At 42.4% G+C, this 27,085-nt stretch overlaps 1 protein-coding gene across 1 annotated transcript; it reads left to right on the top strand.

Annotated features, from left to right (window-relative positions):
• Window positions 1-296: 296 nt before the first annotated feature.
• Window positions 297-26,840, top strand: LOC124675110 (DNA annealing helicase and endonuclease ZRANB3). Its single transcript, XM_047211180.1, has 25 exons — window positions 297-696; window positions 1,882-2,205; window positions 2,591-2,723; window positions 3,611-3,786; window positions 4,091-4,164; window positions 4,527-4,562; window positions 4,639-4,729; window positions 4,977-5,036; window positions 5,863-6,070; window positions 6,487-6,665; window positions 7,310-7,411; window positions 7,843-7,953; window positions 8,285-8,350; window positions 8,428-8,526; window positions 9,834-9,921; window positions 10,048-10,151; window positions 10,267-10,380; window positions 10,479-10,571; window positions 23,895-24,203; window positions 24,735-24,919; window positions 24,996-25,098; window positions 25,263-25,408; window positions 25,687-25,766; window positions 25,840-25,982; window positions 26,354-26,840. Exons 1-25 carry the CDS (start codon window positions 352-354, stop codon window positions 26,435-26,437), a joined length of 3,453 nt encoding a protein of 1,150 aa, XP_047067136.1. The 5' UTR covers window positions 297-351; the 3' UTR covers window positions 26,438-26,840.
• Window positions 26,841-27,085: the final 245 nt, after the last annotated feature.

Here is a 27,085-nt window from a genome sequence, read left to right as displayed (position 1 = left end):
TAGGACCAAATCTTCACATGCTATACAAGTTCTAGGACTAAAGGTGTAATTAGCTCTTTTTTTAGGGAACGCCGAGTTTTTTCTGGATGGAGGGGAAGAGGCAGAAGGTCAAGTGGACGGGCCCGGCTGAATGAGCAGCAGGGTGTAACAACCGCCCATGTGCTGCGTAGAAGAAATATGGGCCTGGTCCAATACATCCTTCGTCTCGCCGTCACCTCTCCTCTTTCTCTCTCTCTCTCCTATATATCGCCATCTATACTAGAAAAAAGAGAGCTCTTCCCCAACGGCAAGAAACTCCGGCAGTTCCCTTTCAAACCCCACGGCTCCACAACCCTAGTACAGGCGTGATCCATGGACACCGCGGCGGTGCCCGTGAAGCTCACGGAGGAGCAGCGCCGCCGCATCGAGGCCAATCGAATCGCCGCCCTCGAGAGGCTCAAGCGCTCCTCCGCCGCCGCCGGCAATACCCTTGACGCCGCCTCGTTCAGGCTCGCCAAATGCCCAAGAATCGTCCCCCCTCTGCCCCCGCGCACGCCGCCGCGGCCGCTTCCGCCGCCTAGGCCTCCGACGGGGTTCCAGGCGGTGCTGGAGATTTGCAGCCCCGACGAGTTCCAGGTCACGGTGGGCCCAGCGGAGGGCAAGGCTTTCCCCGGGGAGGCCGACTGCCTCCGCGCCGTCGAGGAATGCGTCGCTTCGGTACGATCCTCGCATTCTTGAATCCCATTTCTTGCCGATTCGGGCCATTCGTCTATTTCTTGACGGCGCGCGACGAATTCGGTGCTTTCTTGGATCTCATCTAGAGTTTCTTCGCAACGTTCTGTTCTTTTGGCATTCTTTGCAAACGGTTGTAGTATTTGCGATTGTTTTCTTGATCAATTTTTGTTCTTCGGCATGCCTGAACCGGGCCAAGAACCTGCTGGTTCTTTGTCCATTAATCTGTGAGATAAATGCCCGTTCTTTGACTTGGGTTCTTGGTCAGTTACTCGTTCATGGGCGTTTCCTTGCTTAATTGAGGTGCGATCTCCGATGTCTTCCGGTGCTTCTCTGGATTCTTGATATGGATCGGAAGATTCGGTTTCATTCATAGCTTATTATTAATCTAATTCCTTGTGCCATCTCCAAATTCAGACTCCACCTTCCTCCAAATTTACTTTGCCCAATGTTCTGTCTGTCTAATGCAATACAATGCTAAACACAACATAGGAAGATCGTTGAAAATTGGTGGTCTAACTGCTGACTGCTGAAAATTTTAGTTGGCCTTCTAATTATCAAATTTTATGGACACATTGTTGGTATCTAGGAATGCTGCAACTAATATTTCGATGTTACATTTTTAACCAATACATGATAATGTTCACAATATACTCCTCTGGTCCTGTAAAAGCTGTCCTTCTCTACAAGGATAGATTAAACTATTGGGATTTTGAGTACTAATATATTTACTAAAATTTAGGATTAGATGCTTGAAAGAAAGAAGTGTGAATTTGTCTTGAACAGTACATTCAGTCATTCACAATATACATTTATTTTATTTTATAAATTATTAAAGAGAAATTAATGGTCAAAGTTGTATTTTGAAGACTGTGCCAATGTCCAAAACAGTAGCTTTTGTAGGACAGGGGGGAGTACATGGTGAAGATCTAAGTTTTCAGAGAGCCTTGAGACACTTTATGACTAAGCATAAAACGGCAGAAAACATTTATGCTGTGGATGATATACTGACTAACCCTTTTAAGGAATGGATAATCTGTGAATGCAAAGCATAGAAAAAGTAAACCTCTGCTATAATAATATGAATTTTATCTGTTCTTAGTCCATTTTCTGGGTCAAATAACCTTTTGGTCTAGAATCTAAACTTATCTTCCCTCTTATTGTTGGTAGGCTGTACCATTCTCTACAACACAAAGTCAAAGCGGTCATGTTTCTTCTGTCTTTAAGCTCATGCACTATGAGCTGGTGTTACAATGCTTGAAGAAGTTGCCTGGAATTGTTGTGCAAGGAATAGCTTATAAAACAAGACGCACTGTTCAAAATTATGCTACAGAGTGTGCTTCTGATAAAGAAGTGGACGAGCTTCTCACAAAGCTGCCACAACACTTACGAGATGCGCTACTACCCTTTCAACTTGAAGGTGTGAAATTTGGGCTTCGAAGGCGTGGGCGCTGCCTTATTGCAGATGAGATGGGGCTTGGCAAAACTCTCCAGGTGAGCATATCATGTTTTGTATATTAACTATCTTGTGGTTAGTTTATATGCCAAAAATTGTTGTTTCATGGTTTCACAACTTACAAAAATCTCTACATTGGCACATAAATAAACACTGATATTTTGAGCATGCATCAATACATTTCGAGTAGTAATGAATTGGAATTTTATGAATATTTTTGCTGAAGTTTGGTTATTAGTTCCATCATCAAGTAAGTGCAGTAACACACTAACATTTACTTTTTAAGATCATTAGATCATATGAATAAATCCTCATATTTTCTTTTGAGTATAATATCTTTCCTTGTTATTTGTCAAAGCACAATATATTTTTTTTAACAGAAAGGGGTAGCACTGTATTATGTTCTCATTCATTTGAATGCAGGCAATTGCAATAGCTTGTTGCTTCAAGGATGAGGGCTCTATATTAATAGTCTGTCCAGCTGTTCTGCGTTATACCTGGGCAGAGGAACTGGAACGCTGGGATCCTTCGTTTCTGCCAAAAGATATTCACCTTGGTACTAATTCAGAGTTCAATTATGCAAGTGTTATTTTTTCCTGATGTCAAACCTGGTATTACCACTATTGCATAGTTGCAGTGTATCTCATTTTGACCATGAATAACCATGAAGTAATAACAATCGCCATATACGAATTGCATATTTTGTACTTTATATCTATAAAAATTCTAAACAGCAGGAACTTTTGGCCCTGGTATCAGTCATTTGGTGCATGAGTTCAGAATAAAACATTGCAGTTAAAAACAGTTGCAGGACAAAATTGGATGTACACAAAGTAACATTCCATATGAAAAAAAGATCACCTTATATCTAGTTTCAGTTGATCTTCAGTCCAATATTGTTTTCCATAATTTGACTTATGTTGGGATCTCACTGAACTTAAAATTCCATAGATTTGCTTGTATTGTGATGGTGTTCTAACAAAGGTTCATTTTTTCCAATTAAATGTCACATTGAATGCAGATAATAAATTATGATCCCTGAACCTCATTGCCGCACTCTTTTTCTGGCCACGCCATAAGCATGTTTATATAGTAAAAAACATGAGTCTTTGACAGGTCGGTTCATGTGTAAGACATTGTGCCAAAGAACCAAACACCTAAAGTGGAATGTCGAACTTGCCTAACTAGTTGGGCGAACTATGGCAGTGAACCAAACACCTAATTGTGCTTGGTTATTTGCCAAACTTGAGATTCTGGAGTTACTGAACGTTCTGAATTACATATTTGTACACTTGGTCCTTGTTCCTTGTATAAATAATTCTTCATTTTTGGATACTACTCTATTGCCTTGTCTTTCAGCCTTTTCAGTATTAATTTTGTATAAATAGCACCAAATTTGTCTGTTCAACTTATATCTGTATTTTTCCTCACTCTGTTTTTCAGTGTTTGGCCGTCAAGACAGTCTTGATTATTTAGATGCTTGTCCGAAGGTTGTTATTATTTCATACAAGATGTTAAGCCACCTTCGGAAAAGTATGATGACCAGGAGATGGGCACTGATGATCATTGATGAATCCCACAACATACGCTGCACAAAGATGAAACAAGAAAATAACCAGGTGATGATACTATCAGGCAACAATCGAGCGTATTAAACCCCAATCCAGGAGGGAGATTTAGTTCTTTGTGTATTTGGCACATCCTATTTTGCTACTCTTGTAATCATAACATTATTTTGTTTGGTTATTACTCCGTTTGATGAAAAAAAAGGTGCTTTTCAACCTGCTTCTCGTTTTCATCGTTTCACTGTGCTTAATTTAAAATGCTGCAAGCATGAAAAACCACTGAAATACTGTTGAACAATCTTTTCCTTATTGCTTCAGCCTTCAGGCACCTTATTTTAATTTAACTCTCTTGTGACAGACAAACGCTATACTGGAACTAGCTCACAGTATCAACCACATCGTGTTGCTTTCTGGGACGCCCTCTTTGTCAAGGTTGTAACTTCTAAATATACCCATTGAATTTCTCTCGGGGATCATTGTGCTGTTGTGCTATTTTACTCATGGATATATAAAACTTTGAACATGCAAATAGATTTATAGTTTTACCATTTTCCTGAAGATGTTGTTCGTAGTTGTACTGTTTTCTTGTTACCAATTGTTACATGTGATATTTATATATTCTATGTGTAAGCTCAGTATCTGTATTGTGATGTTAAAAGTGCCATGTGTGGCTTTCCATTCTTATACTTTTTACCCTGCGCATAATATATCTGACTGCTTGTCTGAGGTTGACTCTCCATATTTGTTTGTTTTTCGGGATTTAACTTACAGTGTTTTCTCCTAGGTGACAACAGACCTTTTGACATCTATCACCAGATAAATATGTTACGGTAAGGAATGCAGAATGACATCTTATTGTGTTGGTCATATCGATCTTTCGTGATCACACTCTCCCTTGTTTTTCAGTCCCAATTTGCTTGGACATGATAAATTTGAGTTTGCAAGGACATACTGTTCACTTCATGTTGCTCAAAGATCTCACGGTAAAACCTATCAGGTATTTATATCTTGTGATTGTCCTTATTGTCAAGGAGATTGGCAGGTTGCTATTACTAAGCTCTATTAGATTATCATTTGTTATGTTAGGCACCGTCAGTGTTGCAGCCTTGCAGGCATAAATAAGTTTCAGTAAACATGAATTAATGGTTCATGCAGACTTGCATTTGCAATTAAGTTCAGGAAGTAGTATCTGACAATCTGCACGTAAAGGGTTTGATATTTTTTACACGTTGTTTCATATGCAGGACTTTTCAAAGGGTGCTCGGTTGACGGAGTTAAATGTTTTGCTCAGTCAGACTCTCATGGTTGGCTCTCTCTCTTTTAGCTATTGAAGCCTCTTTTTATAACTTTTTTGTGTTTATTGTTTTCATGATATTGTATGTATCTTGTTCCTGATATCCAAAGTTCCAAACTATTCATGGACTTATTTATGGTCAGGGCATAGTAGTTCTTGATGATGTTCATGGATTTTGATCTGCTTGGCGGTATACAGTTTTTATGTGTGTATATATTCACCTGATTACGTATACAGTCTGTATTACAGTATGTTGTAGAATGCCGTAGTCTATGCAGAAACATGTTTAAGAATAACTGAATGAGACTAACTTCAGTGTCTAATACTCTTTACATTCTCTTTTAGTTATTATTTAGAATGCATCCAATCGAACTTCTACAAGTGTGACCACAAATAGACGTAAAAGTATTTTGGGTTGTCACATGAAATCAATATCACTAGATAATCAATGGAAGTGCTTCTATATGATCCAATATCCTTAAATATGACATTAGTACTATATAGTTACAAAATTTAATGGTAACATGTGTGTATTGGATGTATCAAAAGTCAAAGCTTACTAAGTTTGACCAAATATAGTGAAGAAAATATCAACATCCACAACATTAAACAAATATATTATGAAAAATATTTCATGGTGAATCTATTGACATTGATTTGGTAGCATAGATGCTGATATTTTCTGTCCATTGACATTGGTCAAACTTGGAAGATGTTGACTTCTGACTAAATTTTTACGCCTTATTAATTGGAGAGGAGGGAGTAATGTTTTAGGATGATACTTAATGGTTTATCAGTTTCAGATCTAACGACTGGAATTTGCTTCTGTCGTGCAGATCAGGCGCTTGAAGGAGCATTTGTTGAATGAACTGCCCCCCAAGCGCCGACAGATTATTAGGTTGAAGTTGAAGGCATTGGATACCAGGACAGCTAAGTCTTCTTGTATCCAAGGGGTGGACAGTGATGTATATAGTAGTTCTGATACTCTTACAGTTGCCTCGCCTGAGAAAGGCAATGACTATGAAGAAGCGAGAGTGGGAAAAGGTAACATTTGTGCTGCTAATAGCTGATATCAATTACATATGTCAACCTTACTAACACAATCACCTTTTATCAATTTGCAATGAACTGATGTGATGCGAATAAAAAGAAGTTGCTGGAACTACAGCTTTCTGCTTTAATATCAATCATTTTCCAGTCAAAGAATTCAAATTATGCATGTTCTAATGTATTTAACATGGATTGTCATTATCATAGTTCCAAAAACATGCTTTATATTCCATAATTTAGCATTTTAATATTATTTAGCCTGTTCCTCAACATGTAAATAATTATGAGATCGCCAAATGTGTCAAAACTGGTAGTGGGAGATCAATCAAATGTTTTCCGTCATTTTAGCATTCAAGATGATGATTGTAGATGGTATGTTCCTTTCTGTTGATTTTTTTTAATTTCCTCAGATGATAGTTGCAAGAAATCTCCAAGGCATTTCTCCCCCCAGGAAATTGGCATTGCAAAAATACCTGGATTTAGTAAGTGGTTCTCAAATCATTTGATACATGATGATCTGGACTCCCAGTCAAGTTGCCAGAAAACGATAATTTTCGCCCACCACTTGAAGGTTCTAGATGGAGTGCAGGTAATATTTACAATAACAACTATGATGGTTCTATATGTGATTTGAGTACAAAAGTGGTGGTTCGACCAAGTATTATTCAGTAAGATTCAGATTGTGCCCAAATGTGACACATGCAATGCAGGCAATTTGCAGTGGGAGTCATTGTTTATTCTAAAAAAGGGTCAAACATATCCGTATTTCTGGAATGCATGTCCATATCCATCCGATACTGATACACTGTACACGTTTATGTATCTGTGCCCATACCATTAGCCTCCAACATACTTACTGGTATCTATCATACTTGCTGTGATAGCATTGATGTTCCCATGCTTGCTGGTAACAGTGATATACTTGTATGGGAGGTCTACCACCAAGATAATTCAGTTATCAGTTATATATTATATACTTGGACAAGGGTCATGATTACATCCTTCAGTGCCGAATTGGCTGCATGCTTTAACTTGATGTGTTAGCTAGATGCCATAAATCATAAATAAACTATACTGTCTAATTACTCCCTCCGATCCATATTAGTTGCCACTAATATAGATGTATCTAGACATACCTTAGTTCTATGTACATCCATTCTAGTGGCAAGTAATATGAATCAGAGGAAGTATATGATTTCTAGAAAAGATATTGATACCTTGCTTTCCATGTAGGTTTTTCTCTTTGAAAAGGGGATCAAGTTTGTTCGCATTGATGGCAGCACATCATCTAGAGAAAGGAAAGAAGCTGTTGATTCTTTCCGTCTAAATCCAGAGGTTGCCATTCCCCTCATTTTGATTCGTAACTTGCCTAGTGATATATCAGGATACGCGTAGTTTCATGAAAATGGTGCAATTTCCATTAAGTTATTTGAATAACCTTTAAAGTTTCAGCTATAGGTCTCTCTCTGTCCATGAAAATGATAATTTTCAGTAACAAACTGAATCTGTTTGTAGATACCAAAAGGAAATTATTACGTGCAACTGTGTGAACTAAATAGCGGATCTGCCATTTTTGTATCTTGCAAACAAGATTGTGTCTATTCTTGAAATTATGGATTGATATAGAGCATGCCGACTATACCTGCACGTGAGAAGTTCTAAAAACTCCTATGTGTGTTTTATGTGGAATTTGAAGAAAATTCATCTACCTACTCTATATGATGTTTAGTTTGTCCATCATTGAGTTATTTTACTCTGCTAAATAGGTAAAGGTTGCAATAATAGGAATTACTGCTGGTGGTGTTGGTTTAGACTTCTCGTCTGCTCAAAATGTTGTTTTCGTGGAGCTCCCAAGATCATCTTCAGACTTGCTTCAGGTACTTGGTTTTTCGAACGTTGCTCATACATTTTCTTTTCAACCCATATGAAGTGCAAATTTAACCAGGAGGAATTTTCTCAATATCTTGGTAGTTTTGGTTGTAAAAGAAGTACAAAATTAACCAATCCAGCTGTTGGTGTGAACCTACCTGTGTAATGAAGTGTCGCTGCAAAGTCTTTGAATTTGTGCCTGTGCCTGTGCATGTTCACTTCACACTTTGACGAACTGTATTTAATGTGTGCAATCTTGAACCTATGTATGGTTCACCCTTCTTTTACTGTTGTGTCGAATGTCGATGCTTCATTTAATTGTTGACAATTTCTTGATAGGCTGAGGACAGAGCTCATAGGCGTGGTCAAACCAATGCTGTCAATATATATATATTCTGTGCAAAGGTTAGTTCCTTTTCTTATTCCTGTAGTGTATTTTGTAAATTTAGTAATTAGAGCATTAAATTACTTTGTTCTCACAGAACACATCAGATGAGCCGCATTGGCTTCACTTGAACCAGAGCCTGTTCCGTGTCTCATCTGTGGTGAATGGGAAAAAAGATGCTATAAGAGAAATTGAGGTAGGTAAAGGTCAAAGGTGAAGTAATTATTAAAGCATGCGTGGATTGCCGACCTTCTCTTCACCAGTTTGAACTTTTGGTTCTATTGCTTGGTGCATGAGATTTATTATGGTATCAGAGTAGAGGTCTTGGGTTCAAGTCGGCTTTGACATTTTTTTAAATTTCTCTTGCCCTCTTTCTTTCCGGAACCATGATTTGGCTTCGAGATCTTATGGGTTTCAACTCTAGCCTACCCCAACTTCTTTGGGACTGTTGTTGTTCTTGTTGTTGTTGTTGTTGTTGTTGTTGTTGTTGTTGTTGTTGTTGTTGTTGTTGTTGTTGTTGTTATCGAGTCACGTGGGAGTGGGGTGTTAAAGTGTATGTGGGCTGCTCACCTTCTCTACATTAAATCGGATATTTGTATCTACTGGTTGGTGCATGGAACTTAATAGTACCTGAAAGTTTTGAAATTCCACCATTTGTTTATGGTCTATCATATGCAATACTATTTCTTTGAGAGGTTTGGAGGGACTGTGCTAAGTCCATATTTTTTGGATCGAGGTGATTTAGGGGTTTGCAACTGGCTACATCCCATCAGCTAACTAATTCCACAAAGGCAAGCTGAACTGCCAATCTTTTAAAACTGCATGAAGTGCACTTGTGGAACATTTGAGACTTAATATGGTATCAGGGTAGAGGTCTTGGGAATCTCAAAAAAAAAAAAAGAGTAGATGTCTTGGGTTCAAGTCAGCTTTCATTTTTTTAAATTGCTCTTGCCCTCTTTCTATCACGTGTCAGGCGGGAGTGCGCGTGTGTTAAAGTATATGTGGGCTGCCCACCTTCTCTACATTAATTCGGACATGCATGGAACTTAATAGTAATTAGTTACCTCAAAGTTTCGAAATTTCACCATTCATTTATGGTCTATCATATGCAATACTATTTCTTTGATAGGTTTGGAGGGACTGTGCTAAGTGCATATTTTTTAATTGAGGTGATTTAGGGGCTTGCAACTGGCCACGTCCTATCAGCTAACTAATTCCACAAAGGCAAGCTAAACTGCTAATCTTTTAAAACTGCATGAAGCACATTTGTGGAACATTTGCAACTGCCCCTATCATTTCAATACCATGCTTTGAGGAGTTAACTTTGAAGCATAATTTACTAACCGAGAAAATATTTTACACATATGGAGAAGTCTGGATCGCATTACACTTCTCGAAAGTGTCAGAACTCAGATGAGATCTGGTTTATTGTATCGCTACTCGAATGAAGACTCTTATTCTATTTAGCATTTATTCATTTATCTGACCATGTTTCTTCGTAAGGTTGATCACGTTCACAACTTTGGGGAAATCAGCAACAGTAAGGAGAGACCACAGCATGAGTTTCTTCCTTTGGAGAATCATGATGCAGGTAAAACATTAGGAAAATCAATATCAAATGACTAATGAATGATATCAATATTTAGTACTAGCTGATTAACGTAAAGAAACTTTGAGATATGTGAGCCTTTAACATGTTCTGCTGGTGAATGAAAAGGTCTTCTGGAAAGTGGCACCATGTCCGTCGACTGTCTTCCTAGCATCAGCGATATGGAGTTTGAGTCAGATTTCACTATTAGGACTATTCCTCTACAGTTTGAGGTTCAAACAAGATGCTCCTTCTAATTTTTCACCATTGTTCACTGTAATATCTTATCATTCAGCATTCCTATGATTGACTTCCAGCTGATTCTGCTTGTGCACCTTACCCTCTTAGGATGAAGGGCTTCATTTCGGCATGCAATGTAGTCCAGCTCCAGCAGCTTGCAGTAATTTTTCTATTTCACCAGCTTCCTTTGGTTCTTCAGTTACAAGAAGTAAATCCAGAAAGGTAATTCAAAAGTCCTTGCTTGTATTTTATTGTATTTTGTACAATGTATTATTATTAAAGGTTTATACACTGTATCTTACGCTGCTCAAATATAACAGGCTCGTAGGCGCTTTTTTGAAAATTCTGAGATTTTAGGTCTTCCAGGAACCGTTTCAGATGGCCATATTCAAGTGGAATATATGCGTTTTGAGGTTAAAAATTCCTCCACCTACTGTCTTAAACTATCATTTTTTGCCTTCATGTTTACATGTATTACTGCTTGTCCCAACTTCTCAAGTTATTTTCGTATCAGTTTGCTGCTTACTTTTGCCATGTCGTTTTGTTATGAGGCTGCTAGGGTTTGGGAGGGAGAGAGAGGGCTGCGAGGGCGCGAGAAGGCCGGCCGGGGGCCTTTTGCCCACGGCCAGGCAAGAGGGAAGGGATTTCCTTCTTAATTCTTGCTTCCTTAGATTGATACATCTCCTCTCCATATATAGAGAGGTTTACTTGACTCCTAAGCAAGGCTTACTTGACCCCTAAGCAAACCATAAGACTAACGGGCCCAGGCCCATGACATACTCTAACACGTTTATACTATCTTTTTGAGAAAAAAACTTTTTGTGTCGATGCATTGATAGAAAAGGTATATATACAACACTACCCGGCTAAGCTAAACTCCTGCAAGAAGCACCGAGCGAAGACACATCGCTCCTGCTTTTGTCCACGACTGAGCCTCAAACCGATTCGTGTCAAGCAAGCGGGCTATGCTAGGATGTGTGTTGTCGAAGACAGCTATGTTGCAATGCTTCTAGATCCACCATGCCATGAGCATGATCATCACCGAAGATGGCCCTTGAGTTAAAGTGTACGGGAAGGGATTGCAGGGCCTGCGACCACCACTGCGACCACCACTCCATGAAGTAATTTCAACAATGGGCAACCTGTTGTGCATCAGACCCATGAGTGCACCTCGTGTCACATTCCGTGAGAATGAGCATCCATTGAGGAGATGGAACATAGTTTTGTCAGGCTGCTCACACATTAGACACCTTGATTGGTGTTCTAGGCCCTGTCTCGCAAGCCTCTCGCTCGTAGAGTAACTATCCTAACAAGCAGGCCAAATGAATAACTTGACCCGGGAAGACCCCAGGAGCGCCAGTTGAGCTTCCAACACCTTTGACATGATAGCCCCATGGAAGAGGGTATTGTAGCAGGAGTATTGTCCGTCCAGTGTTAGACCAACATGTCTGGGCAGCCAGAGCACTCACCTTGCGTTGAACGTACTGCCAAAGGGCCATGAGCTGCAGAGCTCGAGCACTCACCTTGCGTTGAACGTACTGCCAAAGGGCCACCAGGCTGAGTTCACCCCTGATGTCAATAGTCGAATGATCCCAAGCTGTAGCGACCTCAACCTCAGCTTAAAAAGTGAGAGTCCCTATGCAATAGTGCTAGTCGGATCAAAGAATAAGATGAAATACCAAGTAGCAAAGTTATATTATTTAGAACATTTAGGAGTGAAGTCCTTGAAGAATTAGAGGCAATAGAGGTGAGATGAGAAAATGGCCAAAAATGAACATAGCCATCTCATCCCATTATTTGCTATTTTGATTTCCATTGCTTTTCTTTGGTTTTGCTTTGACCTAAAAGTCATTATATATGTATAATAACATTTAGCAACCATCAAAACCAAGCAAGGATGCTTGTGGTTAAGATTTGCAAAAATGGCTATTGTCACCATTTCATATGTGAGTGATTTTGCTTCTTGTCTTGTTTTCTTTTGATTCCTTAGGGTTTGTTTGGGTCTAATATTCATATTGGAATATATTAGGAATTTAGGAAGCAAGCGAACCACCTAGGGTTAGCTTAAGCAAAGATTCACACTTTTGCATAATGAGGCAATATGCATATAGGGTTTTGCTTTATTCTTATTTGTGAAGTATTTTCTACACATTGAAATATGATTATTAAGATTTAATATTCACCAAAAATTAAAATATGGGCTCATGTTGACCAAGATCATCACCTCATATGTAATCACTTGGTAATGTGATTTAAAAGAGATGCTACATCTCATAATGATTTCATAATACTTTCTAATGATTTAAAAGAGTTGGAAATAGCCACATAGCCATTCTTTTATATCCACACCCAGATCTTCTATAACAACCATATGATATTTTTGCAGATTTGGATAGAGTATATGAAATGTGATTTTTGAGAGTTGGAATCACCTCAAAATAACTTGTAGTTATTTTTAAATAAATGTTTGAAGTTGAAAAAGTCACTGTGGTGTTATTTTTGCTGCAGGTGATCTATCAATAATCTTGACATGAAACCAATTGGAGATTGTAGTGAATTTGATAAGCTTTCAAAGAAAATTAGAATAACTAGATTTGGTTCAGTAGAATTTGAATTATTTAATTTTTACTAAACCTACTGAGTAGGTTTTCTAACTAAAATGGAAATAAAATGTTTGAATTCAAAAGACTCGGCGGGAACCCTAACTGGGCCGGCCCACGGGGCGATGCGCACAGCGTGATTATTTAGCACGTGAAGGGTCTCACAGGCTCAGAACATATTTTACACAGACCTATTTTCCAAAGTTGCGCACGGAACTTAGTATGTGCAGTGTTCTTACATACCTCTATAAACTAGACTTCCAAAGGGCACATATGTGAAGATTTGAGTCTTAAATTTCCTTTTTAATTGATCAACCTTCAAAATGAATGCCCTTTTTAAACAGATAGAAAATATCAAGATGGTGTAAAAAAAAAGAGAAAGCCAAATGGACACAACAGTAAGTAAATCAAGCAAAAATGTACACAGACCACCAAATCGAATAGAAGGGGCCCTTAAACTAATCATAGCACTACAGAAGAATTCAGGTTACTCATTAGTACAAATAGTAAACCTAAAGTCTACTGGAGCACAGCATCAGGAGCAGAGATAGGGCTGTCAACGAGCCGAACTCGAGCGAACACAGGCAGGCTCGGCTCGAGCTCGGTAGAGGTTCGAGCCGAGCTCTGTTTCATTCTAATCATTTTACCTCTGTAAATAGCTTATGTTGCTTTCTTATTATCACCTGAAATGTATTGGGTAGCATAAGATAGATTGGGTTGGATAAGATCCACAATTGGGTGGTATAAGATATATTGGGCAGCATAAGGTATAATAACTACCTAAAATATCGGATTCCCGCGCGCTGTTCCCCAGCTTGTCCAGACTCGAACAACAAACGCTATAAAATACATCTGACGGCGGAAATCCCCAGGAAACCCTACCTGCTACCCTTCTCTTCTTCCTCCAAAAGACGCCATGGGCATGCAAGATTTCAGCAGTAAAAAACCTTGCAAAATGAGAGCAAGGCAGGAAGACACAGAAAATGATCAGCACCCTCCACTTGACGCCCCAAAATCTCCATCAGCAAAAGAAACATCAGGGCTAAAGATCCACCAAAGCAACATCCCGGGAGGGTAGCAGCTAAGAGATTTACATCATCCACTTCAGCAAAAACATCCACGAATAAAAGCAGAAACATCCACGAATAAACAGCTAGGAAAACCACAGTGGTTCGGAGAAACACTCGGTTTTCAGAACCCACTCGGTAGTTGATGCAAGAACTACAGTCTAAGAAACATTAACTAGTTCTAATAAAGCAGGGACTTGACGCCATTGCAGTTATGATGCTGCCCGGTGATCAAAAGCAGGGACTTGCACCCCCATAGACAAGTAGTTTTCTCCCCAAACCTTCTTTACAAGTACCCAAACTGCAGTTCAAACTGGAAGTCATATCACTGTGAACTTCAAGCCGGAAGTCACTACAGCTGATCTGCTGGCTCGTCCTGCACCGTATTCCTTGTACAACCGAGCTAATGACTTGGCTCGCAAAATGGTTTCACACAAAATATAGGTAAACAATATTAACTCAAGTGTAAAAGAACAATGGGTACAAAATCTTACTTCCTTCGCAATTGTTTCAAATTTATCGGTCGTCAAACCTCCCAAGCGCTTCAAATCATCTTCGGTTACATGATTTGCCCGGGGAAACAACATTTTGCCCTCTGGCACTTTAGTTACTAAGTCATGAAAAATAAGCTGCATGAAAAATAAGAGTTCATCAGTATCAGTTTGCAAGAAATATATTCAAAGTGAAAGGGACATCCCTTACCACCAGAATTAGCAAACACCCCAGCCTTCCTTCTTATACTTATTTATGGATAGTGTCAGCAGGTCTGCAATTATGTCACACCAATTCAAGTCTTTTAGCCCGTCAACTTCAGTAATATCTTTGAAAAACTGCAAGTAGTCTCTTTCCAGGTTCCTGTTGGTCTTTGGAGCGAAGATAAACGCGAAGGCTTCCAGGATGAAGGTAACGCAGAAGAGTAGCTTATCTTCAACATCTTCCAGATATTGTAGACCTACAGTAGCCGAGATCGACTTTACAGAACCTGGGAAAGTCGATCTCGGCTACTGTAGGTCTACAATATCTGGAAGATGTTGAAGATAAGCTACTCTTCTGCGTTACCTTCATCCTGGAAGCCTTCGCGTTTATCTTCGCTCCAAAGACCAACAGGAACCTGGAAAGAGACTACTTGCAGTTTTTCAAAGATATTACTGAAGTTGAGACCTGCTGACACTATCCATAAATAAGTATAAGAAGAAAGGCTATAACAAGTGTGGGGGGTGTTTGCTAATTCTGGTGGTAAGGGATGTCCCTTTCACTTTGAATATATTTCTTGCAAACTGATACTGATGAACTCTTATTTTTCATGCAGCTTATTTTTCATGACTTAGTAACTAAAGTGCCAGAGGGCAAAATGTTGTTTCCCCGGGCAAATCATGTAACCGAAGATGATTTGAAGCGCTTGGGAGGTTTGACGACCGATAAATTTGAAATAATTGCGAAGGAAGTAAGATTTTGTACCCATTGTTCTTTTACACTTGAGTTAATATTGTTTACCTATATTTTGTGTGAAACCATTTTGCAGGCCAAGTCATTAGCTCAGTTGTACAAGGAATACGGTCTGGACGAGCCAGCAGATCAGCTGTAGTGACTTCCAGTTTGAAGTTCACAGTGATATGACTTCCAGTTTGAACTGCAGTTTGGGTACTTGTAAAGAAGGTTTGGGGAGAAAACTACTTGTCTATGGGGGTGCAAGTCCCTGCTTTTGATCACCGGGCAGCATCATAACTGCAATGGCGTCAAGTCCCTGCTTTATTAGAACTAGTTAATGTTTCTTAGACTGTAGTTCTTGCATCAACTACCAGGGTGGGTTCCTGAAAACCAGAGTGTTTCTCTGAACCACTGTGGTTTTCCTAGCTGTTTATTCGTGGATGTTTCTGCTTTTATTCGTGGATGTTTTTGCTGAAGTGGATGATGTAAATCTCTTAGCTGCTACCCTCCCGGGATGTTGCTTTGGTGGATCTTTAGCCCTGATGTTTCTTTTGCTGATGGAGATTTTGGGGCGTCAAGTGGAGGGTGCTGATCATTTTCTGTGTCTTCCTGCCTTGCTCTCATTTTGCAAGGTTTTTTATGGGCGCCATAAAAGGGCTCCATATCTCTCAGGCTAAGGTCATCATTATAATGTATTCTCTCAGGTTAGCACTAACTTAGAGTTCATAGCAGCAAAGTAAATCTTCAAGCATGGAGCCCTTTTTCTTCATGAAGCCAAAGGCAGACATGTTAAGCAAAGACTGGTGATTCTAATCCATTATTCTTCAACTAGCGTAGTAACTTGCAACATACAACATAAGCGTTGCACCTCAAGATCAATACATTTTGGAATTGTATTGACAAGATGATACTTTGGTGGACAGAAGTGGCAACGGGCAACTTAACACATACGTGATCATTTGGCTGGTAGAGCTCAGATATAATTTGCATAAAGCCAGTTTTCTCCTACTCCCGCCGTTCCCATGCTCAAGTTAATTTTATGGCGCGGTGATTAAGGTGACGTCAACAGCGAAAATATCTTACACTCTTGCCCCTGCATGTACGCGCCAAACCTCTCCTTAATTCTCCCATTAATTGCCAAGACTCCTTCGTTTCTTGCTGCTGCCTTCTCTCTAGTCTATTCAACCCTGGATGGTGCGCTCCACCTCAATGGAGAGGCAAATCCATTTTTTCCCAATCGCGAAGGGCTTCTTGTTTAGCACCACTCAGGCCATCGTGCTCATCCAGTAGAACGGGAAACCCTCCACACTTGCAGGTCGGCGCCCACGGCAGGAAGGACACCGAGCTGGTCCAGAAGCACGTAAACATAGTCGAGGCGTCGAACTCGTCTAGTAGTACGGGAAGTACGTCTCGCTCGCCCACCAGCGCGGGAACACGGCCGCCGCGCTCGGCAAGAACGGGAAGGCCAGCACCAACCAACGCTAGTCTGGCGTCCGCGCTTGTCCAAAACCACCCGAACGCCGTCGTGCTCGCTCATCTCGGGATGGCCGGAGCGCACGCCATGCTAGACACCACGTGAAGGTCGCCGTGGTCGTCCACCAGCGCGGGAAGGCCGCTGCGCTCGTCCACCATCGCTGGAATGTGGCTGCCCTCGCCCTGCAAACCCACAACAACTTTCGGTCGATGCATGCTCCCACGCGCGCACGCCATGGGCGGACGGCGGCATGGAGATTGCTGGCAAGGTGCTAACACCATGAACGCCACTACCCATACCGTGGAGGCTCTCGCACCTTCCTCCTCCTCGCTCGGTGCAACTCACCCTTCGGCGCCGTGGACAAAGTTCCAATCTTCTCAGCCATGGATTGCTCACGAGGGTGGAAAACGCTCAGGGAAGACAACTGGTTGAGGCTGCAGTTGCTGTAACTGCTGGGCAAGGTGCACGCACTGCCCTGGAGTGCCATAATCAGTGCACCCTGGTCCAGCATCTTGTCCTTTAGCTTCTCCTTGTCGCTCTTCAGCTAGGTATTGTCCGCATAGAGTTGATCTCTTTTGTCACCAAGCCAATCAACTAGTTTGTTTTAAGCTGATGGTACTTCTCATTGTTCTGCTGGAGAATCTTCTTGGACCAGTCCAGATTATACATCTCAGTGCGAAGCATCTTCTCCATGTTGGAGGCGTGAGTCTCCATGTCCTGAAACTGAATCTCAATCCAAGGCAGGTTCGCACGACTTCCCGGGGTCCTCATAGGTATCCCATTCAGGTTGCGCCTTCCGAAGAACTGATAGCTAGATTCCTCATTGTTGAATTTCAATGGATGGGGTGGGTTAATCTCTTGGACCTCCACACCCTCATATATATAGCTCAACTAGGTACATGTTAACTAGTACAGTGGAATACTCTAGAATCTGGTAGGACACTAGCCTAGACTACAACATTCACTGGAATGTTCCAGGCACTCCTAGGACAACACTAATATACTATTACTCCTTGGAATATTTTAGACTCTCCTAGGACACTACTAGTCTCCAACCCCGTAGAGTACTCTAGACTCTACTAGAGTACTACTACTGATCTCACACTCCAACACTCCCCCTCAAGATGATCATGGGTTAACAACCATGGTCATCTTGCAACATAAAGCATATTACCATTACAACTACCACTAACGGAAAGCACAACTTCTAGGATACATGAGAGCATTGCCCTTTCTACCATCTTGCCATTTCAATCCTCTCTTTATCGCGAGAGAAGATCTCCATCTTCAACCATCTCAGCTGCACAACATGGGAGCCCCATCATCACCATCCCCTGCCATCTATCAACTCTCACCACCTCCAATTTGTGCTGGCCCCCAGCTGCCTCTCCAATCACTTTGACGCCCGCAGCGCCTACAGCTGAGCACCAGACACCTCCTCAACAACTTGGCTGCCTCACCACACCGGTTCCACGGAACCATCCAAACCGGCCTCAATGTCCTCACCCGAGTCTTCCCCACACTACCCAGCCCACCGACCTCCGCCATCTTCCCCACAAACCCCCGGCTCTCTAGCATCAACCATCCACACCACGAGCACACAGGCCTATCCCCGGTCGAGGCCTCAACCACTCTCACCACGAGCACGCATGCCTCTCCCCGGACATCCACGACCATCACCACTCAACTGCAGCCTCATTCCAACATTGCATCTCCTCACGGACTCGAAACTCCTTTTTCTCCCCTTGTCCGAGGGCCTCCTCTTGTTGATCGCCATCCGTAGCCGCTTGCGGTGTACCTCCTCACAACACAAGTACACACCCACACCAAACCGCCATCTTCTCCCCTCTCGCTCCTTTCACCAAGTTGGGGCACGGGAGCAGCAACTCGTCAAATCTTCAAGCACATAGAAGTACATCAGCTCAAGCAACACGTTCTCTTCCTTCTTCTGCCTCATTCTCTTCCGCGCGCGAGCTTGGCCAGCTCCCGTTCCTTCCTGCCTTGTTCTGCTCGCGGTGGAAACCCGCACGAGCTCCTTCTCCTTGCCCGGACAGCTCCAACTCACGTCTCTAGGAACCGCTCTCGCCTGAGTTCTTGCACGCCCATACATGAGCACAGCTAACACGTACACCTTCTTCTTTCCCCTCACGAGTGCATCTCCCCCTTGCACAAATCCATCTCTCTCTATCATGGATCCGCCTCATATTATCTTCCTTCCAAACCAAATCGACCTCCATGCTCTTTCTCCCCGCGCGAGCAGCCGCCAATCTCACACAACTCACATTGTTGTGTGAGATTGCCGCAGCCCACGCAAATCACTTGATGCCGCCTCCCGCCGCCTAGATGTCTACAACTCGCCCGGTGTTGTTGACAACAATAGCTAGACTAGGTGCAACAGTGGTGAAATGGTGGTGGCTTGGGTTAGGACTAGGAGGAACCTGGCTCTGATACCATGTTGATATTCAATGGATGGGGTGGGTTAATCTCTTGGACCTCCACACCCTCATATATATAGCTCAACTAGGTACATGTTAACTAGTACAGTGGAATACTCTAGAATCTGGTAGGACACTAGCCTAGACTACAACATTCACTGGAATGTTCCAGGCACTCCTAGGACAACACTAATATACTATTACTCCTTGGAATATTCTAGACTCTCCTAGGACACTACTAGTCTCCAACCCCGTAGAGTACTCTAGACTCTACTAGAGTACTACTACTGATCTCACACTCCAACACTCATCAACACTCTCACCGTGCATGTTGATGACGCGGGCTAATGTCTCCTGCATTGCCATTACAATACCATCCTCCTAGCTATCAGTTCAGGTTGTTCAGGTTGCGCCTTCCGAAGAACTGATAGCTAGATTCCTCATCAACACTCTCACCGTGCATGTTGATGACGCGGGCTAATGTCTCCTGCATTGCCATTACAATACCATCCTCCTAGCTATCAGTTCTTCGGAAGGCGCAACCTGAATGGGATACCTATGAGGACCCCGGGAAGTCGTGTGAACCTCAGTTTCAGGACATGGAGACTCACGCCTCCAACATGGAGAAGATGCTTTGCACTGAGATGTATAATCTGGACTGGTCCAACAAGATGCTGGACCAGGGTGCACTGATTAACTCCAGGGTCACTGCGCACACCCTGCCCAACAGTTGCAGCCTTAGTCCAGGACGCACCAGTTGTCGTCCAGGAGGTGGCCAGTGTTCCAAGAGGATCAAGATATGGAGGAAGAAGAGGAAGACCCTGAGGAGGTCATGTTCATCTTGCCTGATGGGGAACACTGGCTGATTGTTTCCATGGTTCATTGATTAGGGCAACTGGAGTGCCAATTGGCACCCCATAACTGCCGCCACTTCAAGGGTCATCTCCTCGAAGCAGCTGATAGAAGATACCGATCACTTTGCCAAGTTGGTGTACAACCCAGACATGTGGCAAAACTTGAGAATGTTGTAGACCGCAAGAAATTATGTCTTTTCCGGATGGCAAAAGATGGAAAAAATGTCCCCATCATCACCAACTCCCTGGGCGGAATGTGCTGAAGTACACCTACCTACTTGTGCTTGAGCATGTTGATCACCAGCACAAACAACATTGCTTGTTGCAAGCCTCGTGGGGAGAGGGCAGCTCACCACATGCTCGACACGGGAAGGAAATGGTGATCCACTCTCGGAATCGTGGCCGAACACAAACAACAGAGACTTGTTGCAAGCCTCTATGGTCCCACACCGGGGGGGGGGGGGGGGCTCACCATTGAGCATAGCTCATGCTTGACACGGGGAGGAAATGGTGATCCACTCAATCGTGGCCCAACACAAACAACGGAGACTTGTTGCAAGCCTCTGTGGTCCCACACGCGGGGCCAGCTCACCATTGAGCCATTGGGCATCGGTCATGCTCGACATGGAGAGGAAAATGGTGATCCACTCGCGGAATTATGGACCCAAACCTATGTTCTGGAGGACCTAAAAAAGGAGTCACCATTGATAGCTCATGCTTGACCCGGGGAGGAAATGGTGATCCACTCTATCGTGGCCCAACACAAACAACGGAGACTTGTTGCAAGCCTCTGTGGTCCCACACGCGGGGCCAGCTCACCATTGAGCCATTGGGCATCGGTCATGCTCGACATGGAGAGGAAAATGGTGATCCACTCGCGGAATTATGGACCCAAACCTATGTTCTGGAGGACCTAAAAAAGGAGTCACCATTGATAGCTCATGCTTGACCCGGGGAGGAAATGGCGATCCACTCAATCGTGGCCCAACACAAACAACGGAGACTTGTTGCAAGCCTTTGTGGTCCCACACACGGGGCCAGCTCACCATTGAGCCATTGGGCGTCGCTCATGCTCGACATGGAGAGGAAAATGGTGATCCACTCGTGGAATTATGGACCCAAACCTATGTTCTGGAGCACCTAAAAAAGGAGTCACTAGGAGACACTCAAAAGCATGTGCAATATCCAACTTGATCAACATGGGGAGGAAATGGTGATCCACTCTCGGAATCGTGCCTCTGTGTTCCCACACCGGGGGAGGGGCAGCTCACCATTGAGCATAGCTCATGCTCGACACGGCTTGGAATCGTGGCCCAACACAAACAATAGAGACTTGTTGCAAGCCTCTGTGGTCCCACATCGGGGCTAGCTCACCATTGAGCATCGCTCATACTCGACTTGTTGCAAGCCTATGTGGTCCCACACGGGCAGGGGGGGCGGGGCAGCTCACCATTGAGCATAGCTCATAGTCGACATGGGGAGGAAATGGTGATCCACTCTCGGAATCGTGGCCCAACACAAACAACGGACTAGTTGGTCCCACACCTGGGTCCAGCTCACCACTGAGCCATTGAGCATCGCTCAAGCTCGACATGGAGAGGAAAATGGTGATCCACTCGTGGAATTATGGACCCAAACCTATGTTTTGGAGGACCTAAAAAAGGAGTCCCTAGGAGACACTCAAAAGCATGTGCAATATCCAACTTGATTGACATGGGGAGGAAATGGTGATCCACTCTCGGAACCGTGGCCCAACACAAACAACAGAGACTAGTTGCAAGCCTCTTTGGTCCCACACCTAGGGGCAGCTCACCATTGAGCCATTGAGCATCGCTCATGCTCGACATGGAGAGGAAAATGGTGATCCACTCGCAGAATCTTGGACCCAAACCTATGTTCCGGAGGATCTAAAAAAGGAGTCCCTAGGAGACACTCAAAAGCATGTGCAATATCCAACTTGACAATGGAGGAGGCGCGTAGTCTGCTAAAACAACATTAAATTATCATGAACACGACAGTTCCTAATGAAGGCACATTGGTTTCTCGTCCATCAGGAATCCTGGCCTTTAAGCCAACCTTATAGCCAAGGTCTTGGATACCTACTGGACGAAGATGTGTATCGCGCCTTATGGGCCGATAGTCCCCTAAAGCATACACATCTCTTCGTCAGCAGGATCAACTTCCTTGTTGCCAAACTTGAGGAGCTCTCGGTGCTGGTGCCTTACGATGAGGCATGCGCCTCACCACCTCCCAAACCTCTTAAGAGAAAAGGGAATCTAGGTTCACCAAGGGCTTGACGCGAGAGTCTAGGAAGTCCAGGTTAAAGCGAGAATTGGCGTTCCTCAGCCGTGCCTAGGAGCGTGTTAAAGTGACCTGAAGATACCACGAGGCTATGGATCACATTCTTTAGCTTGTGATACGAAGCATGCTGGTCGAACAATGTTTTGTTGGCACCCTTTTGGCTTAGCTAGGCAACCTTGGCCCATTAAAAACATTGTGTTGGCCCATTAACGTGCATGATACGCTCGTACCAGGCCAACCCAAGTTAAGCGTGATTGAGCCGAGTGTACATCCTACACTTGGCTGCCTTGCCTCCATTTCAGCGATAGATGAAGCTGAAATGACCTCCAACGCTATCATAAGTTGTAGTTTCACTATCCATTTGGCACTCTAGCTCATCATCGTAGTGCGCTTTAGCTTGAAGAACAAGCTGTGTAAAGGATCGGGGTCTCAACCATGCACCTAAACCACAACCCCAAAGCCATTGAGCTTCACTCATACTGGAAATGTCGTCGGCCGACCTGCAGCGCGGCGTAGTCGAGTAGGGACAACGGTGACGATGCAAATCCACTCTACCATGAAGGCAGCTCTTCAAATTGCAGTCATATAGGAATTTCTTGAACCTACCCACTGTGCAATGAGTAAGGACCTAGATCATGTTGAAGTCCCTGCAAAGGACCTAGAGTCTAGGGGGTGACCCGCAGCTTGCTCAGCTTGGTGAGAAAGGCAGTCTTATCGACATCCTATTTCAGTCCGTAGACTCTAGGTCCTCTTTCAGTCAACCACTAGTAATCCTTTGTAAGTGGGGTCACTTGAGCCATCACATTACTGACATAGACGTGCATACATCGTATTGAGTTGCACAACACAGCTGATCGACGCAACAACGAGAGCATCTCTAGCTGACAAGCAGAAATAATCACCAAAAGTTCGCACCATTACCACAATGTGCGATACAATTGAAAGCTTAATCTCCTGCATACGTACAATGGACATGGACCTCCCCGTCACAGTGACAAGGTACATACAATGGACATGGACCTCCCTGTCACAGTGACAAGGCTCCGGACAACCGCACAACATGATCTTTTTTTTATGGTTATGCCGGCAATGATAGGTGGATTTGGCAATTGTTTTATTTCGATTCTTCAAGCCTCTTATGCATTCCTGTTTGTTCGTGCATTTTTTTAAGGCCACAAACGTCATACACCAACATCCTAGGTTCCTAAGGCATGGCAATGTGGAGACCCTGGAAAGGAATAAATTGGGTCAGACCTCAACGAGGCGACCACCTGATGGGCTGGCTGAGGTGCCGAGCCATAGGGTCCCCAATCGCCTCGATCATGTCATCACTCAAAGGTTTCTAGAACAACTTAAGCTTCCATGGCTCTTCGCCCCTACCCTCGACCAACCCCAACTTGCGTATGAGGTTGCGGTGTTATCGCTGTCCGCTGTTGAGGCCACCCAGTTAATCTGCGATCCAAGATCTGTGACACAGTTGGAAGTCCATGGCCAACAAATAGTTTTTTTCGTATCAGTTTGCTTAATTTTGCCATCTCATTCTTCAAATTCCTCTGATTTATCATCATGTTTCACAGGTTAGCCATCACACAGGTCGAATCCACTTGTACATCTGTGTTCCAGGACATGATTCAAGACCCAGACCACTTTTTCAGAATTTTCTGCCTGAAGAAGTAGAATCACCTTTAGGGTTTAGTAGTGGCAAGAAAGCAAGTGGGCAGCTCTTGAAGAGTAATCCAGCATTTTGCAGTATGTTCAAGGCATTTGTAAAAGAATGGTTAGCACTAAGACCATTTGATCAGAGGCAACTGCTGGGAAAGCCATTACAGCTTCCATTGAGTCTTGAGCTGTGCTATCTGAAAAATAGCATCAACCACAATACACAAGTATGCACATCTTGCCTCTTTTCTTTGCAAACTCAACTTTTTTTAATTATGAAGATTGCGAAATGCCTGGTGTCCATCAGGTTACGCATATATATCTATATCATACAAACATATGCCGTAGAAGTTGTTGATGGTAAATAAATGGTCCAGTTCTATCAGGATTTACTAAGGATGTTGCAGCGGTCTCATTCCTACCATTGGAGGCCTTATCATGTCACCTCATTTAATACAAGGCTCATACAAAATAACTCCTATACTCAATAGTATATTTCATGTAAAACAAAGTTCTTAGAGGTGCCATGGTGGTCGTAACATTTCAAGTATCCCAGTTTCTGCTGAAGTTCTTAAGAAAATGAGTCTGAATTTTGCATTCGCAATCCAGCCTTACCTGAGTTAACTTATGCTACATACACTCACACATGATCTTTTGCCAAACTAAGAACATATGACATGAATCACAGAATAGGTACTTGGCTTGTTCCTTGGTTTTATGGTGTTTCATTTTGTGTCTGTTGTGATGAACCTTCTTAGGGATTGATTAAAGGGGGGAGTAATAGGCGTATAACTCCATTGAGTGTTGTTAGTGATCCATTGCCCGAAAATGCTGAATGGAGAAAGGTGGTTCTACATAATGGCACTACTAAAGAGAGAGAGTACACTCAAGGCTGGACTACTGATGATGAGCCTCTCTGCAAATTATGTCAAAAACCTTGCAAGTAATACTACTCACTGATGTACTTGTTCTAGGAGCCAATCATTTTCTGTCATAACAATTTGTTTTCTTGTGTTCAGCGGGAATCTTGCAAAATCACCTGAATATTTTGAAGATCTATTCTGTGGTCTTGCTTGCTTCCAGCTATATAGATCCAGAACTAGCAGCGGTTACCTGCGGCAGGTATGACTTTTTTATCTTCTGCTATTACCGCGAAAATTAATGTTGCCTGTTTCAAATAAAAAATATGATGTTGCACAAATAAAGCTATTTCGCCATTTTGACACACATAAATTGTGAATTATACGAAATGAAGCTTCTGCTTGTTAAATACTTCTACTTTACAGGCACTGTTTCAAATAGAACATGGCATATGTTCCCAGTGCAAGCTTGACTGTTGCAAACTTGTCAAATATATTAAACCCTTGTGCAAGCGAGACAGAGAAGCACACATCAGGAATGTTGCTCCAAAAATTGCAAGTAGAAGGAAACTGTACGTGCCGCACTCTGATACCATGCTTTTCTAATCTTTGTAGCTTTTCCTGGCCTCTCTTTTGCATATCTAGCAGGTTACAGAATACTCCTGTTTGAACATCATTATTAATTTGTTAATAATACATCCTTATTACAGAATGTCTAATCTTTATATAATACATATATAATAAGTTAATAAAAAGGCTTGCTGAGTATCAATGAGAATGGGAATAGTTATCATTATTAATTTGTCTGTTTCATGTGGATTATCTTCTTTAATACTGTGCTGAACCACAGGCTAGAAAAGCTTGCCCGAGAGCCAAAAGATGGAAATGCTTGGCATGCAGACCATATAGTACCTGTATATAAAGGAGGAGGTAGTACATGCATATTTTCTATGTTTTTTTTTGGCTCATCGCTGCATGTCCTAATTCATCTGTTTTCTGGCAGGAGAATGTACGCTTGAGAATGTGAGGACGCTTTGTGTGGCTTGTCATGCTGAGGTCACCAAAGCTCAGCAAAAGGAGCTAAAAGAACTAAGAAAGAAGGCAAAAGAGCTGCTGAGAAATGCCATTAATCAGCAGAAGGATGATGTTAGTAGTTCCTCTGGATTTCAAGTTATCTTTGATCTTTCAACCTGCTATCTCTCGAGTTTTTTTTTCCCCAAAATTTAAGCTCTCTGCAGTATCATCTGTTCTATTCTTTATTGCAATATCATTGTAATGGATGCTAAAATCTAGATTTTCTCCTATGTTTACTTCTGCAAATTTCCAACAATCCAAGTCTTGGTGCATTACACTGAGTTATTTTTCCGCAGATAACACTTTTAGAAATCATTTCATTGTGTTATAAATAGCTCGATTTGTACAGTTCTTATATATTTTTGTAGCATGCATAATTATATTTCACTGCTATTCTCGATGTTGACAGCTTTTTGACTGTTGTTTCCATTTTTTTAATCCAGGCAAAGGCAAGTGAAGTGACAGAAGATGACGACCAATTTCTGCTGGTTGCAGTCCCTGGCAGTGCCTACTCGTTAGTACCCTAGGCTCCTGATACGGCCAGCAAATAGGTTGTTACGCCAATAGATCCTACACCTGGAACCTGGTCCAGTTTAACTTCACAAAATGACAGCCGACAGATTTTTTTGCATATATGTTGAATGCGATACTATTGTATGCATCTGTGTCCGCTCGGCCACGTTGTATCGGTTTTCGCCTGGTTTTCCGGTAATTAACTGGGCAATTCTCTCCTTAATGGAATAGGCAAAGCTTTTGCCTTGTTTCAAAAAAGATACTTCTGTATTTATTTTCATTTGGTTGCAATCTGATAACCATCTTCAGTCAAACTTTTGTTGTCAACTGAAGAAGGTTGACCGAATTATGTGAAGAGTCAGGAAGCGACTGTTTTTTCCCTTGTCCCCGAATGTGATCAACGTGTTGCTTTGTTAGTGATTTGGAGGCAATAGTGTTATATGCATCTGTAACATCTGTTATTCATTAAAAAATCTGGATGCAATTTGCTCTGCTGAAATTATTGCTTTGCAGTTTGCTATTTGACCTCTGTTTTCATGTGCCTGACTATTTCTCCGTGTATGTTAGGTTTGTGTGAAGCTCCATCACGGAAGAAAAACCCCACATGTTACTTGTTAAATATTCAATCTTGCAAAAGATAATTCTCGTTTTGGGTGCTTGTC

This window comes from Lolium rigidum, chromosome 7 (genome assembly GCF_022539505.1).
Source record: "Lolium rigidum isolate FL_2022 chromosome 7, APGP_CSIRO_Lrig_0.1, whole genome shotgun sequence".
Lineage (NCBI taxonomy): Eukaryota > Viridiplantae > Streptophyta > Magnoliopsida > Poales > Poaceae > Lolium > Lolium rigidum.
Note: the sequence above shows the minus strand (reverse complement) of the source record. Positions and strands in the feature narration are given on the sequence as shown.

Coding starts and splice junctions, on each gene's coding strand:
- LOC124675110 (XM_047211180.1), top strand. CDS start 352: ATGGACACCGCGGCGGTGCCCGTGAAGCTCACGGAGGAGCAGCGCCGC. Junction 2,206..2,590: donor GGCTTGGCAAAACTCTCCAG/GTGAGCATATCA, acceptor ATTTGAATGCAG/GCAATTGCAATAGCTTGTTG. Junction 7,954..8,284: donor CATCTTCAGACTTGCTTCAG/GTACTTGGTTTT, acceptor ATTTCTTGATAG/GCTGAGGACAGAGCTCATAG.